The following is a 15,155-nucleotide window of genomic DNA, read 5'->3' as shown; positions in this document are numbered from 1 at the left end:
TCTGCTGTACGGACATCTAGGGGAAGTTCATTCCACCACCTCGGTGCCAGAACAGAGAAGAGCCTTGAAGTGTACTTACCTCTCATTCTGAGAGAAGGTGGTACCAGTCGAGCAGTGCTGGAGGATCTCAGACAGCGTGGTGCAGTGCGAGATGTGATGAGGTCACTGAGGTAAGATGGTGCTGGTCCATTTTTGGCCTTGTAGGCATCATCAGTGTTTTGAATCTGATACGTGCAGCTACTGGAAGCCAGTGAAGGGAGCGCAGCAGTGGGGTGGTGTGGGAGAACTTGGGCTGATTGAACACAAGTCGTGCCGCTGCTTTTTGGATCATTTGCAGTGGACAAATAGCGTTCAGGGGAAGACCTGCCAGCAGAGAGTTGCAGTAGTCAAGTCATTAGCGACATTAGCGACATGTGGGAAAAAAGACAGTTCATTGTCCATAGTTACCCCAAGGTTATGAGCAGTGGCTGAAGGGGAGAGCAGAGAGTCATGAAGTGTTATTTGGAGATATTGACCTGAGGATGAATCACCTGGGATGACCAGCAGTTCTGTTTTGCTGGGGTTGAGTTTAAGTTGGTGAACACGATCATGTTCATGTTCATGATTTCAAATAACATTTTAAAAAACAGTTTTTTAAAAAAGAGTCTACCCTTTGTCTCGAGGAGTCAAACCGCTTGTGGAAAGGAACTGTTACACAGTCTTGATGTAAAAGCCATGTGAGAGGTGTGTGTGTGTGTGTGTGTGTGTGTGTGTGTGTGTGTGTGTGTGTGTGTGTGTGTGTGTGTGTGTGTGTGTGTGTGTGTGTGTGTGTGTGTGTGTGTGTGTGTGTGGTCAGCCACAGTGCTTTGCGCATGCAGTGGGAAGTGTAAATGTCAGCGATCGAGGAAAAGGAGACCCAAGATAGAGAATAATAAACACTATGTTTAAAGGTTTAACAGGCATTTTTAGATCAATCTCTCCATATTCTATTGTTAAAAAGCTTCTTTTGTCAAATAAAATGCTGTATAATTAATAAATGTAGAAAGAGTAACAGTGTTCTGGGGGAAAAAAGTTCACTGTCACTTTGCTTATTTTATTTTTTATTCCATTTTATTTGTAGAACACTTCACAATGGAGATTGTTTCAAAGCAACTTTACAGAAGTTAATAGATTATAAATCTATTAAAGCATCCTATAAGTTTATCCCTTATGAGTGACACAGTGACGACTGTGGTGAGATGGCATGAGGAAGAAACCTTGAGAGGAACCAGACTTAAAAGGAAACCTCATCCTCATCTTCAACACCGAATGTGAATTTATTACATTTCTCTCATTATTAAGATTATCACCTGTTTACTGATGGAATGCAAAACGGTCCCTGGTGATTAAAGCCTTAATGACTGTAATAAACTGTTTATACGACTTGCAGTCCAAATCCACAGGAATCTCGGTGCGGTTAATGTGGAGAACATCCTCCACTTTAGTGCTCTGCAGTCAAAGAGAACTCCATTCAGAAGTCCTAATGAATTCAGGACAATAATTATTTCTCATGTCAGGTTGTTTTGTTTGTTTGTTGTGTTTTGTGCAGCATTTACAAAAAGAAATTCCCCTTTTTCAATTGAAAAATTGTTGAAATACACATTATTTGTGTGCTAGTATTTAATTATGTAAAATATAATTGTGTTCTTCTAAATATTAATCTATTTTTATACAATAATATTGTTTGTATATCAGTCCATATTGCGGCTTAAATACATTACATTCATACATTAAATATGTACATTATGTATTTTATTACATATAAAAACATATTTAGTAAAAACCTGTTGCAAAGTTTTTTAAATATATTTTTCTTTCTTGCTTTCTCATTTGTAACTAAACTAAATGTTTTGCGATTAAACAAGAAAAAAAAATGCACAACCTATTTGGACTTCCGTAGTTCGTAACTCTTCCAATCTTTAATTAACTTGTATATCTCAACTTTTTTATTTCTTAATTGTTGAATTACTGTTTGTACACTGTTGTTGAGCTTTAATACAAAAAAACTATAATAAAAAAGCAAATCTACTTTTGCCATCTTGCTTTCTTATTGGCTAAGACGTGCCCTTGCGTCAAATCTTATTAGCCAATCAGAAAGCCCGCTGCCTTCAACGACGTGGCGGCGAAGACAAACACGGAAGTGAATTCTCGGTGAGTGGTTGCGAGTGACAATAAATAAACAATAATACCGTTTTTGTGCATAAATTCTGACACGTGAGTATTTAAAATATCCTTTATGCCACTGCGCGTCAAAATACAGGCAGAAATAGAAACGCGTTTGTAAAAAAAAAAAAAAAAGCGTGTTGTTCGAGTGTAGATTTTAAAACTCAAATCCAAAATGGCCGCGTTGAGTGTGCACTTGTTTCGTGATTTGAAACAGCACCTGAAATGGGCCTGTGTTCCAAATTACATGCACCATGAAGGAAATTAAAGAAGCAGCACTTTAACCTTTGGGTAAAAAAACTCATATTTGGTCCTGGAGGTCTATAAGGAGCAGGAAAGCACTATGATGTGTAGGTTCTTCAGTACCAAGTGATGGGATCCTGTGCCTTGTATTTATATATACAATCTGAATCATCATCTCCTTTATCTTCTGTGTGTTTTAAAGGCATATCGAAGGACATGGCGGATGGAGGTGGAGGAGTGATTGCGACCGAGAAGTACGGCTCCCGGGAGGCTTGGAGATACCGGATGAAAGATGGAGGGATGCGGAGAGAGAGAATGGGACACGAACGAGGAACGAGGGGGAAATCCATAACTGATGCGTTCAAGGTGAGTCTCCAAGGTGGTTACATGTGGTGAGAAGAAATCAGTAGTTAACCCATGACCCTGTTCTTCTCCAGAACGTGTTCCTGCCCCAGGGTTACCCTGAAAGTGTGAGTGAGGATTATCTGCAGTATCAGATGTGGGATACGCTGCAGGTCAGATGTTTATGTTGGTGAATGTTTTGGGTCTCGGGTCGGGCGGTGCAGTCGGACCTGAAGCTGGATGACGTGTCTGTGGGGTTTTTTTTTCTTCTCGAAGGCTTTCTCCAGCTCTCTCTCGGGAACGTTCGCCACTCAGGCCTCACTGAAAGGAGTCGGAGTCGGCAATCAAGAAGCGACGGTCGCTGCAGCAACTATCACGTGGTTACTCAGAGGTGTGTGTGTGTGTGTGTGTGTGTGTGTGTGTGTGTGTGTCTGGTTTATCAGTGCTGACGTGCATGTATTTCTTTATCCTCTCTCAGATGGAACAGGGATGCTGGGAAGAATTCTCTTCGCCTGGTTTAAAGGGTGAGCGTTTGCAAGTTTTCTGATGCTTAGTTCAGTACCTGAGCTGATGGAGCACAAATCTCCACAAAATCCAGTGGAACATCTTCCCAGAAGACTGGAGGTTGTTATAACAGGAGAATGGGGACTACATGTGAAATGGGATGTTTTGAAGAGCACGTCTTATAGTCAGGAGTCCAGAAACTTTTGGCCATAGTGTATTCATCAAAAGTTTTATTTAAGTTTGAAAAAATATCATCCCTCTGCTTTTTTTTTTTTTTATTATTTTCATTCTTCTTTTATATCATATTCCATCAGCATCTCGTATCATCTCCATTCCCTAGGAAGCAAAATCCCTCTCTCATTTTGTTGTTTTACTCCTCCATGCTTAAAATCCACTCACTGTCGACCTCTAGGGGAGACTCCTTCCTTAAACATGAATTAATACCGAAAACGTCGGCATATCCGCAAAAACGATCCGTACGATTATGACAATCCATCATACAGCGTCCGTCCATTCACGTCTTTTTTTATTTATTTATTATTCTTTTGCAGGAGCAAACTGGATTCAGAAGCCAAGAAATGGAGGTGAGGAGCGAGTCATCTTTAGTTTTGGAAAACAAAACAAGATTCGAGACGTTTAGATCACCTGTGTGTTTTTAAATCCCGTCTCAGGCTTTTCGCCGACGTTCTGAACGACGCTGCGATGTTGATGGAGATCACGGCGCCTCATTTCTCGCCGTTCTTCACGCTGATCGTTTGCATCGCCGGAGTATTTAAGGTACAGGAATACTTTTCATATACGGGGTCATAATTCCTATTGCTTTTACTGCTCCTGTTGCTGGTCATCGCTCTGTTTCAGGGTTCTAGAAGAACCTGATTTGCTCAATTGGCCTTAAGTGCAAATTATCTAAAAAAGAAACCATTGTTTTTTTTTCGTTCCAGTCGATTGTGGGCGTGGCCGGAGGAGCGACGAGAGCGGCGTTAACCGTTCATCAGGCTCGCAGAAACAACATGGCCGACATCTCTGCTAAAGACGGCAGTCAGGTTGGTGCTCACGGGCTCCGTCTCGAACCCAAGTTATACGGGACGGGGGATTTAACGAGGGTTTACTCTTCTAACAGGAAACGCTGGTCAATCTGGCAGGACTGCTGGTCAGCTTGGTGCTAATCCCACTCGTCACTGAGAACACTGTGTAAGTCAAATCTGATATACACGTGTGTTTTGATCGTATATCATCTTCAATACTGCTCGTGTTGTTCCTCCTCTTCAGGCTGACCTTCGTTCTCTTCTTCTTCTTCACCGCACTCCACCTGTTTGCCAACTTCAAAGCTGTCAGGTCCGTCGTCATGGAGACGCTGAACGAAGCTCGTCTGGCCATCGTCCTCCGTCAGTATCTGCTCGATGGACAGATCCTCGGTCCGGCAGAAGGCAATCGGAGAGAGCCGGTGTTTCTGGGTGAGTCTGGGAGACATCGGGCAGTTGTCTACAATGAGTCACGTATTAATAAAACCAAATTAAGCCCCGCCCCCTTCCACTGTCTTTCCCTTTGTTCTTGTAATGCTCAGTTATATTTACTGCCAGTGATCATCATGCAGTTCAGATCCAACCTGGACTTTCTGTATCTTTTTTTTATAATGAATTATAATATTTAATGAATATATTATAACTATATCATTTAAAGCCGTTACTATAGAAACGATAACGCATTAAAACCAGCGCGTTCACTCGCAGCTGCCGTTTCTGTTTCTTCCAGAGTATAAAACCGACGTTCCTGTCAAACTCGGGGTCAGACTGGGGGACGCCGTTAAAGGGTACGCGTGCTGCGTCTACCGGTTTCATTCTCAAACCTGATCCAGTGATGATCCTGATCTGATCACTAATACAAATGGCTTCTCCACCTCCCTTTGTAGGCCTCAGGAGCTCCAGCTGGCTTTGAGGAACAACACCAGGTCCTACATCATAGCAATCCAAAACGGTAAAATTCCTCAGAAATATATGTGGAGGTGAAAAACAGCCTGATGTGAAGCCAAAAGCATTAGAATCTTGTAAGACCTCACACCTAGCTGTGATCACGGTCTCTTCCCAGCATTAGTGAGTTACGCCTGAAGTCGTTGTTCTATGCAGGAGATGCAACCTGAAGGAGATTGGAGACTGTAAGGTGTTGGCGGGGGACAGTGTAGCTAGACAGCATCGGATGGTGGTCTGTAGGATGGTTTTGGAGGTGAAGAAGAAGAGGAGGAGAGTGAGGACTGAAAGAAGAATAAGATGGTGGAAACTGAAGGAGGAAGAGTGTAGTGTGAGGTTCAGGGAAGAGGTCAGACAGGAGCTCGGTGGTGGTGAAGAGGTGCTGGATGATTGGGCAACTACTGCAGAAGTGATGAGAGAGACAGCTAGAAAGGTATTTAGTGTAACATCTGGAAATAGAAAGGAAGACAAGGAGACGTGGTGGTGGAATGAGGAAGTGCAGGAGAGCATAAGGAGAAAGAGGTTGGAGAAACAGAATTGGGATCGACAGAGTGATGAGAAAAGTAGGCAGGAGAACAAGGAGATGCAGCAGTAAGGTTAAGAGGGATGTGGCGAAAGCCAAGGAAAAGGCATTTGAGGAACTGTATAAGAGGTTGGACACTAAGGAAGGAGAAAAGGATTTGTACCGATTGGCCAGGCAGAGGGACCGAGCTGGGAAGGATGTACTGCAAGTTAGAGCAATAAAGGATGGAGAGGGAAATGTGTTGACTAGTGAGGAGAGTGTGTTGAGAAGATGGAGGGAGTATTTTGAGCAGCTGATGAATGAGGAAAATCAGAGAGAGAGAAGGTTGGATGATGTGGAGTTGGTGAAGCAGGATGTAGATAGGATTAGTAAGGAGGAAGTAAGAGCAGCTATTAAGAGGATGAAGAGTGAAAAGTCGGTTGGACCAGATGACATACCGGTAGAAGCGTGGAGATGTTTAGGAGAGATGCAGTGGAGTTTTTAACCAGATTGTTAAACAAGATTCTGGAAGGTGAGAAGATGCCTGAGGAATGGAGAAGGAGTGTGCTGGTACCGATTTTTAAGCATAAGGGAGATGTGCAGACCTGCAGTAACTACAGGGGAATTAAGTTGATCAGTCACACCATGAAGTTATGGGAAAGAGTAGTGGAAGCCAGGCTGAGAGAAGAGGTGACCATCGGTGAGCAACAGTATGGTTTCATGCCGAGGAAGAGCACCACAGATGCCTTATTTGCTTTGAGGATGTTGATGGAGAAGTATAGAGAAAGACAGAAGGAGCTGCATTGTGTATTTGTGGATTTAGAGAAAGCGTACGACAGGGTGGAGAGAGGAGTTGTGGTATTGTATGAGGAAGTTTGGTGTGTCAGAGAAGTATGTGAGGGTGGTGCAGGACATGTATGAGGACAGTGTGACAGCAGTGAAGTGTGCAGTAGAAACAACAGACTGGTTCAAGGTGGAGGTTGGACTGCATCAAGGATCGGCCCTGGGCCCTTTCCTGTTTGCAGTGGTGATGGACAGGTTGACGGACGAGGTCAGACAGGAGTCTCCCTGGACTATGATGTTTGCAGATGATATTGTGATTTGTGGTGAGAGTAGGGAGCAGGTGGAGAAGAGTCTGAAGAGGTGGAGGTACACGCTGGAGAGAAGGGGAATGAAAGTCAGTAGGAGTAAGACAGAGTACATGTGTGAATGAGAGGGAGGGCAGTGGAGGGATGCGGTTACAGGGAGAAGAGGTGGAGAAGGTGGAGGAGTTCAGGTACCTGGGGTCAACAGTGCAAAGTAATGGAGAGTGTGTTAGAGAAGTGAAGAAAAGAGTGCAGGCAGGGTGGAGTGGGTGGAGAAGAGTGATAGCAGGAGTGATTTGTGATAGAAGAGTATCTGTGAGAATGAAAGGGAAAGTTTATAGGACTGTGGTGAGACCTGAGATGTTGTATGGATTAGCGACAGTGGCATTGAGTAAAAGACAGGAGGTGGAGCTGGAGGTAGCAGAGCTGAAGATGTTGAGATGTTGGGTGTGACGACGAGGGACAGAATTAGAAACGAGTTTATTAGAGGGACAGCACATGTAGGACGTTTTGGAAACAAGGTGAGGGAGGTGAGATTGAGATGGTTTGGATATGTGCAGAGGAGGGATATGGGGTATATCAGTAGGAGAATGCTGAGGATGGAGCCACCAGGAAGGAGGAAAAGAGGAAGACCAAGGAGGAGGTTTATGGATGTGGTGAGGGAAGACATGCAGGTAGTTGGGTTAAAAGAAGCAGATGTAGAGGACAGGGGGGTATGGAGACGGATGATCTGCTGTGGCGCCCCCTAATGGGAGAAGCTGAGAGAGAAAAAAGAAGAAGACACTCGTCCAAGCTGAATTTCCACTGTAGTATCTTTCTGTTCTTATTAATTATGTAATGAAATGAATTGAGTGTGTGTGTGTGGGGTTTGTTTGCCCTGTAGGCAGCGTGTGCGTGTGTTTGAGTGCCGACGCGTCGGCGCGTGATGAGATCATGGCAGCGTGTCAGGCCGTGTGTATCAGCACGGTGTTAAGCTCCTCACCGCAGCACGGAGCTCTTTCACACCTCACCCGGATCAGAGGTAAGTGTGACTGGTGTCTCCTTAACAGTTAAAAACTCGTCCTTCGGATCAACGATTAAAAATGTATACAAACAAAATCGGAATCTTTAAACCATTGGTGTAATGGACATCGCATCCAAAAGTATTGGGACACCCGCCTTTTCCAGCCATTGCGTGCTTTATCTCCAAACTGCCTCCACACAATTGTGTTGGATGCCTTTGTACCTTTGCTTCATAAACGTATTGCTGCAGCTTTAATCTGGTGGTGTAACACTAAATGAGAAGTTACAACAAAAAAACCCCAATGCTTTTCTAGTACATCACTTCTTTTATTGTAAAGTGGGCGGGGCTTGTGACGTATAACCATCGCATACCAGTCACAAAGCTCTTTCCTCTAAAACAGTGGTCCTCATTAGAATATTAGGCCACACCCACCTGAGTAAAATAAAATCCTCAGCCCATCATGAAGCTTCTCCAATTGCACGCTTTTTATGGTTTAACTCTTATTTTGTGCTCGTTGGATGTAAGCAGCTGAACAGGAAGTTGTTAATGTTGCTGTTTTGTTGCAGACTCGTGGGAACTGGTTTCTGAGAGTCACCAGCTGATGGAGCGCATTTTCCAGCCCTTTTTCACAGGTATGAACGTGATTCTTTAACACACCTGAGCTTTCAGGGACAACGTTAAGAGCTACAGAAGGATTCGGCTGCATTATTCGATTACAGCACCGCCAGGACGTGTTCCTGTAGCACCACGTCCTGAACTTTCATAATGTCTCAACATCGCAAGTTACTTCACTGGGCTCGGTCTTCTCTCTCCAGGGGTCTGTCCAGGGGTCACTCAGATAACTGGATTTATTTTATTAATGATCTCAGATCACAACCACATCCTGGACTTGTTGTCATGGCAACAGGTCCATAAGCTCAAACCTCTCGTCTGGTCTCGGTACATTGACTACTCAGTTACCTGGAGTTTACTGATGATGATGTGAACTGATCTGGGGTTGGTTGGGTTTCTGACACTCATTCTGGAGTTGTTGCCATGGCAACAGGTCCATAAGCTGAAACCTTATGGTAAACAGGAGATCGTGGCTTCAAATGACATATTTTGTGGAATGTTCTTGTATTGAAGTCTGTAAAGCTTCATGGAGACGATGTTCTCTGTTGAAGTGTCCTACAAATCAGACTTGTATTGGACTCACGTTCTACAGGTTCCTGTGTGGTGCCTCCGGCGTTCCGACAGAAGGATGTAAAGTTTAAAAAGTACAAGAATTCATTGAAAAAAATCGAACTTGCGGAAAACTTGTGCATTTCATTATTCAGCAACTTTCTGCTGGTCGTCTCTCCTTTATCTTGGTGCAACCTCTGATGTGTATCTGGTGTTTTAATTCTTAGAGCAATAACTGGGAAAAAACTGCACATTGGACATTAAACCACAAAGTTCCAGACTTACGATGGACACGTTCTGACGACATCATCGTAATCTGTAAATATTGTAAGTTGGGTCTATAAAGACTGGTGATCAGTTTGAGGTTTTAGACTGTAATGTAAATTACTGTACATAATTCAGCAAAACAAAGCGATTTACACTCGTGTATAAACACTACAGGATGGATGTGAGGAAGCATAATTTCCACGATCTCGAATCTCGTCAGCGATGTACAAAGAACCGTCCCCTTGAAGCATAAATACTAAAACAAAGAAGTGTGTAAACTCCTCTGTTCTGAAAACTCTTCCTCTGACACTGGAGACCATAATCGCTAAATAATTCATTATAATGGTATTAATGGTCGTTAATACAATTAAGAGGCTCTTTGTTACTACGACGACCAACACGAGCGCAGTAATAACGTAAATCTGTGATCACCTGGACCAATCAGGATCCAGACTTTGACATCGTTATGAAGCGAATTGAAGAAGGTGGCAATGAATTGGTTCAGTTTTCACCTTTTTTATCGCATTTCTTTCGTTTAAGTGAATTTTATTTACCTTCTAACTAAATTTAGATTTTTATGAAAATGTTCCTCAGGTTTGGAAAAAGCCGGGTGGGAGACGGAACGGACGCTGCTGAACTGGGACGAGTGGAGAGTCGAGTGGACCAAGAAAGGCAGATAACCAGCAGAGACTTTTTCTTTTTCTTTTTTATTCTGTGATTTGGAACATTTTCACTTGTGAAGCATCAGTGATGATGATAAAACCTGAAATAACAGGCTTCATTACATTTGTGAACGGACCTTCTTCTGATGGTTCTTCTAAAAAAAAGAGGGGATGAGTGAACATGTCGACTTTCATACTAACTTTTATTTAAGGGAAAAAAACAAAACAAAAAATTAACATGTTCGGCTCCGAAATCAGAATTTAAAACTAAGAGGTTTTAATTTGGTATCAAAAACAAACAAACAAAATCTACATAAAAGTATAAACATCTTAAATATAAATACATTTCATCAATTTGTTCGTTTCATTAATCAACCTTTTTTTATTATTATTATTATTATTATTATACCGCCAAAAGTATTGGGACACCCGACTTTTTTTTTTTTTCTCTCTCTCTCAAACTTTCTGTTCACATTAAGTTGGAGGCACACAATTGCATCACACGTCGTTGGATGCCGTTTGCTTGAACTAGGAGACCAACGCCAGCTCCATGAAGATCTGCTTTATATTGGTCAGCGTGAAAGATCTCCTGCTATAGAGCTCCAATCCTACTGAACACCTTTTGAATTAATTCTTCATGCTGACTGCACCCCAGACCATCTTACCATCACCTACTGACTTTACTAACAAAATCTCAAATCTCCAGAAGGAACATCTTCCCAGAAAAGTGGAGCTTATTATTACAGCAGTGGAATGAGATGTTCTAAAAGGTCAGGTGTCCACAAACTGTATCTTCTTAATAAGAACTTTTGATGAAATTGTGGCATCATTTATCGTGATATTAATACGATCAGGTCGTATCGGCCCGGACCTGCTTCGACATGATAAATGGATGTGTGTGGACGTGGCAGGAGTTTGAGAGCAAGACTAGTGCTTTTTGTGTGGGCGGGGCATCGTCTGTCTCTACTGTCAATTACAGCAATGTTAGCCAATCATGCATGTCTATGAGTTTAGGTATGAGGAAGAGGGCAGATAGCGATTTATTTCGAGTGTGATGTAGTGATGGGAAGATTGGATCATTTTAGTGACTTGTTTCTTTAAATCTTTTGAGTCATTTAGTTAATTTGATTCATTTGATCAGAAATAAAATAAAATGTCACATTTCCAATCAGCAGATTCCCCAAACACGTCTACATACACCAACCTCCACTATAGTTCCAATAATGAAAATATGACTATGCAGAAAAATTAATTATAATAAGCAGAATGAGGAGCTTCACCTCTCAAATCTTCTGGTCCGTGACGTTAGTTCATGTGTCACGTGACTCCCATAATTATTGTAACAATAATGTTAAGAGTCAAACCAAAAAATTTTTTATTGCATTGTGTAGCGTCTATGGGAGTCACGTGACAAAAGAAGGAACGACTCGGACCAGAGGACTCGAGATGAACTACTCAATTCTGTTTCTTGTTCATAAACTACGGAGATTTTGCGATGCTTCGAGTAGGAAATGAACGAATCGCTCTTTGGGACGACTCGTTTTTCTGAGTCACATTAACGAACGACTCATCACAACACTTTTCCTGTTTAGTGAGTCGGATCTGGTGGAGAACAAACTGGGAGAGGAAACAAAAAGGAAAATACAATACGGCCACAGAAACAAAGTGTCGGCTGGAAAGGGTTTATGTGAGGATGTCGTTTTGGATGTCTTTCAGTAGTCCTTTTTTCAGTACAGCAGAGCTCCGCGGTGGACTTTCTTCAAGTGGCGTCTGAGATTCTCTGTACGGTTAAACCTCCTGCCGCAGAGCATGCAGTTGTACGGCTTCTCCCCCGTGTGGATGCGCTCGTGCTTCTTCAGGTCGGCTAGTCGGCTGAATCGGAACTGGCAGCGCTCGCACGCGAACGGTCTTTCGCCCGAGTGGCAGACGAAGTGCGCTCCCAGGCTGGAGGCCGTCGCGAACGACTTGCTGCACACGTGACACGTGTGTGAGCTCTCCCTCCTCATGGTGACGCCGAACGGACCGACGCCGTCCGTAGCATTCTCGGCTCGGACGCACTCGTCTGGCGGCCCGGACGGGTCCCAGGAGACGTGGGCGGGGTTAGTGTGGGCTGGATAACACGGCAGATGGAGGATGGTGTTTTCCCTCTGCTCCGATAGGGAACATTCTGGAAACTCGGACTTCGATTCTGTCTTAATGAGGTTCGGGATTCCCGGCACGCCCCTGAAGTCGGGTGAAGCCGATCGGCTCCTTGAGCTTGATAAGCTCCTCGTTCTTTTATGAGAAAAGTCGCAGGGTGATGGAACCTCCTCGTTCGCTTGTCGTGTCTCAGCTCTCAGGTGTAGCGCGCTCGGTTTCTCCTCCTCCTCCTCCTCCTCAAAGGACAGCGCGTACGAATCCCTTTCGACGTTCTCTTCCATCACGGCTTGCTCTCGGTCTGAGACTTGCCCATGGTGAGACTCGTACAGCGGCTCTTCTGCGGCGACGGAGGACGAGACCTGCTGCACTGCGTCTGAAATCATGAAGAGACGATGAGATTCCTCTCGTTTACTTTATGGCAGCTGAAAACCTGTCGGCCTCTCTTTCTACCTCTCTGCAGTTTGTCATGTCACAGAAAACCTGCAACGCGTAAACTCCTCTATCCTGAAGATGTCCGGAAACTTCTACAAAAAACCCACTTGCACTGGAGACTCCTTCCAAAAAGGTTAAATAAAACAGCTATAAATAAGTTTGTCTTCATCCTGTAACTAGTTTTCACCAAAATTAGTACAAGCCCCAATTTAAAAAGAAAGTTGGAACACTGTGTAAAATGTAAATACAAACAGAATGCAATGATTCGATAATCTCATAAACCTGTATTTTATTCACAGCAAAAAAACATATCAAATATTTAATCTGAGAAAATGCACCATTTAAGGTAAAAAAAAAAAAAAAAAAAAGGCATTTTGAATTTGATGGAGGGGCAACAAATGTAAAAGTAAAGATGGGCGGAGCTTCACCAATCAGAGAAAAACTTTACAAATTGTGGAACATTTTCAGAATAATGTTCCCTGACATCAAATTGCAAAACAGTATCTCATCATTTACAGAACATTATATCATCAAAGGTTTCAATGAATCTGGAGAAATCTCTGTGTACAAGGAACAAGGGGGCAAAAATTGATATTGGATGGCTGCGATCTTCAGGTCCTGCATTTAAAACAGTCATGTTTTCACATGATCCACAACCGCAGGAATCTCATATAACATGCAAAGAAGAAGTCATGCGTGAACATGATCCAGAAACGTCACCATCCTCTCTGGGCCAAAGTGAAAAACTGTTCCATGGATACCAAGTCCTCCGGACTAAAGAGGAGAGGGACTATCTGGCTTTTTATCAGTGCTCAGTTCAAACAGCCGCATCTCTGAGGGTAGGAGTGCATTAGTGCCTGTGGAATGGGCAGCTTGCACATCTGGAAAGGCTCCCTCAATGCTGAACTGTATATACATGTCTAAGAGTAGCAAATGCTTCTATCAAGGAAATATCTTGTACAGGAAAGGCTGTGCATATTTGAGCAAGACAATGCTAACTGCATACTGCATCTATTACAATAGCATGTCTTCATAGTCTGGGTTTGAGTCTGGGTGTTGAACTAATCTGCCTGCGGTCTAGACCTTTTATCATTTAAAAACATTTGGAGCATGAAACAAATAACACAACAAAGAACACCCAGGACTGTTGAGCAGCAAAATTTCAGTATCATACACATATGGGACAACATTCCTCTCCCAAAACTTCAGCGACTGATCTCCTCATTTCCCAGATGTATAAAGACAGAAGACGTGATGCTACACAGTAGTAAACGTGAGACGTGTAACAGCCATCAAATTGAAAATGACCTGTTTTTTTTTTTTTCTTGAAATGGTACAGTTCAAACGAGATTTTTTTTCATTTTGTTGTGAACAGAATATGGATTTATGAGATTGGCAAAATAACTGAATTCTGGTTTTATTTCCATTTTGCACACGGTCACAACGTTTTTGGAACTGGGGTTTGTACGTAAAATCCGTGCGCATTTGAGGCAGACCTGTTATCCGCAGCCTCATCTGGAGCTCCTCGAGCGTGCGCTGCAGCTTCTGGTTCTCCTGACGAATCCTGGACGACTCGTCGCGGTATTCGGAAACGGCCTGGCCCATAAGCCGCAGGACCTCGTGCACGGCCGTAGCCAAAAGCTCGGCCACGTTGGTGACCAGGACGTCCATCTGAGTCATCTTGAGTTCTGGGTTCACTTTGCACCAACAATCTGAGCACAGGGAGGAAGAAATAAAGGGTTGAATCAAACGTTCTGGGGTGGAGTTCGGCTCTCGGAGGCGGTTTAGGGGAGAATGTTACGGATCGAAAGAGTGCGGGACTCTGTGTTTAATCCAAATACAGAATAGATTAGGCTAGATTTAACGAGAATCTGGGGATCTGACAAGGATGTGATTTTGACATTACTCCAGTCATCCTGCTGATAAACTAATCCCGTCCGAATAGGGCTACTCTTAACTACACAAGCAAAAAAAAAAAAGCATATAAACACCAGGATCACTGGAAATGATAGAAACAGTTTATATAATTAACTTGAATGGGTTTCAGGATGGAGAAGGGAAGTTGAAGGTTTATCATCAGTTGTTCACCTGCAGTCTTAATAGTAATTAAAATAATCACTATTGGGGGAATTTCTATGGGTCCAGTATATTCTAATTTATATATTAAAATATCAGTTTTAGCGCAATGCTAAATGATGCATCTATCAAACAACTCGCTAGCTAGCGGCTAATCAATACATCCGCTAATTCTCCTTTAAATCAATATTTATATTACTAACAAAAGCTCGAAGTACGACAGGCTACGCGCCATATTACCGAAGTATAATATGATATAATATAATATAAAAGAAAAAAAAATAAAGAAACTAGCCGCCTTTGACATGCTAGGATAGTCCTGTTGTCATAGCGACGGATCTTACCTTTAAATTTCGGCCTGCGCTCGCATTCAGTGCGGTTGGACTTCCGCTACCTGCGGAACGCTGATTGACAGGACGCTCAGCCAAGGAAAAGGCGTCCCGCCCACCACCAACGCAGCCAATCAGAATATGCGCGTCCCACGATTAAGGTGCGGGGACTGATTGCGTCATCAGAAAGCGACTCGCGTTTGAAACGTGGATCTTTTTTTTCTGCCTTAATTGCAAACAAGAATTCAACAATAATCAATTACAA

General features: G+C 43.1%; 2 protein-coding genes across 4 annotated transcripts; one reads left to right on the top strand and one right to left on the bottom strand.

Moving 5' to 3' along the window:
* Positions 1-2,111: 2,111 nt before the first annotated feature.
* rusf1 (RUS family member 1) lies at positions 2,112-10,281 on the top strand. Of its 3 annotated transcripts, none has more exons than XM_083567019.1 (15): positions 2,112-2,169; positions 2,627-2,790; positions 2,862-2,939; positions 3,043-3,157; positions 3,245-3,290; positions 3,822-3,854; positions 3,942-4,047; positions 4,212-4,313; positions 4,391-4,461; positions 4,540-4,724; positions 5,023-5,080; positions 5,180-5,244; positions 7,705-7,842; positions 8,391-8,456; positions 9,847-10,281. In XM_083567019.1, exons 2-15 carry the CDS (start codon positions 2,641-2,643, stop codon positions 9,930-9,932), a joined length of 1,299 nt encoding a protein of 432 aa, XP_083423145.1. In that variant the 5' UTR covers positions 2,112-2,169; positions 2,627-2,640; the 3' UTR covers positions 9,933-10,281. The 3 variants fall into 3 exon arrangements, with proteins under 3 accessions (XP_083423145.1, XP_083423144.1, XP_083423146.1); XM_083567018.1 differs by having other exon boundaries at positions 2,149-2,531; XM_083567020.1 differs by having other exon boundaries at positions 2,166-2,232.
* LOC310740367 (uncharacterized protein) lies at positions 10,171-15,107 on the bottom strand. Its single transcript, XM_083567061.1, has 3 exons — positions 14,906-15,107; positions 13,982-14,197; positions 10,171-12,426 (listed from the first exon to the last, which is right to left on the bottom strand). Exons 2-3 carry the CDS (start codon positions 14,163-14,165, stop codon positions 11,642-11,644), a joined length of 969 nt encoding a protein of 322 aa, XP_083423187.1. The 5' UTR covers positions 14,166-14,197; positions 14,906-15,107; the 3' UTR covers positions 10,171-11,641.
* Between the last annotated feature and the right edge of the window lie 48 nt (positions 15,108-15,155).

This window comes from Silurus aristotelis (genome assembly GCF_946808225.1).
Source record: "Silurus aristotelis genome assembly, chromosome: 17".
Lineage (NCBI taxonomy): Eukaryota > Metazoa > Chordata > Actinopteri > Siluriformes > Siluridae > Silurus > Silurus aristotelis.
This window is presented reverse-complemented; position numbering and strand designations above follow the sequence as displayed.

Bases quoted from the DNA above. Each gene is read 5' to 3' on its own strand.
- rusf1 (XM_083567018.1), top strand. The intron at 4,048-4,211 runs GTACAGGAATAC...TTTTCGTTCCAG, and splicing joins GCATCGCCGGAGTATTTAAG to TCGATTGTGGGCGTGGCCGG. The intron at 7,843-8,390 runs GTAAGTGTGACT...GTTTTGTTGCAG, and splicing joins ACACCTCACCCGGATCAGAG to ACTCGTGGGAACTGGTTTCT.
- LOC310740367 (XM_083567061.1), bottom strand. From the start codon at position 14,165: ATGACTCAGATGGACGTCCTGGTCACCAACGTGGCCGAGCTTTTGGCT. The intron at 12,427-13,981 runs GTCTGCCTCAAA...TCATGATTTCAG, and splicing joins GATGAGGCTGCGGATAACAG to ACGCAGTGCAGCAGGTCTCG.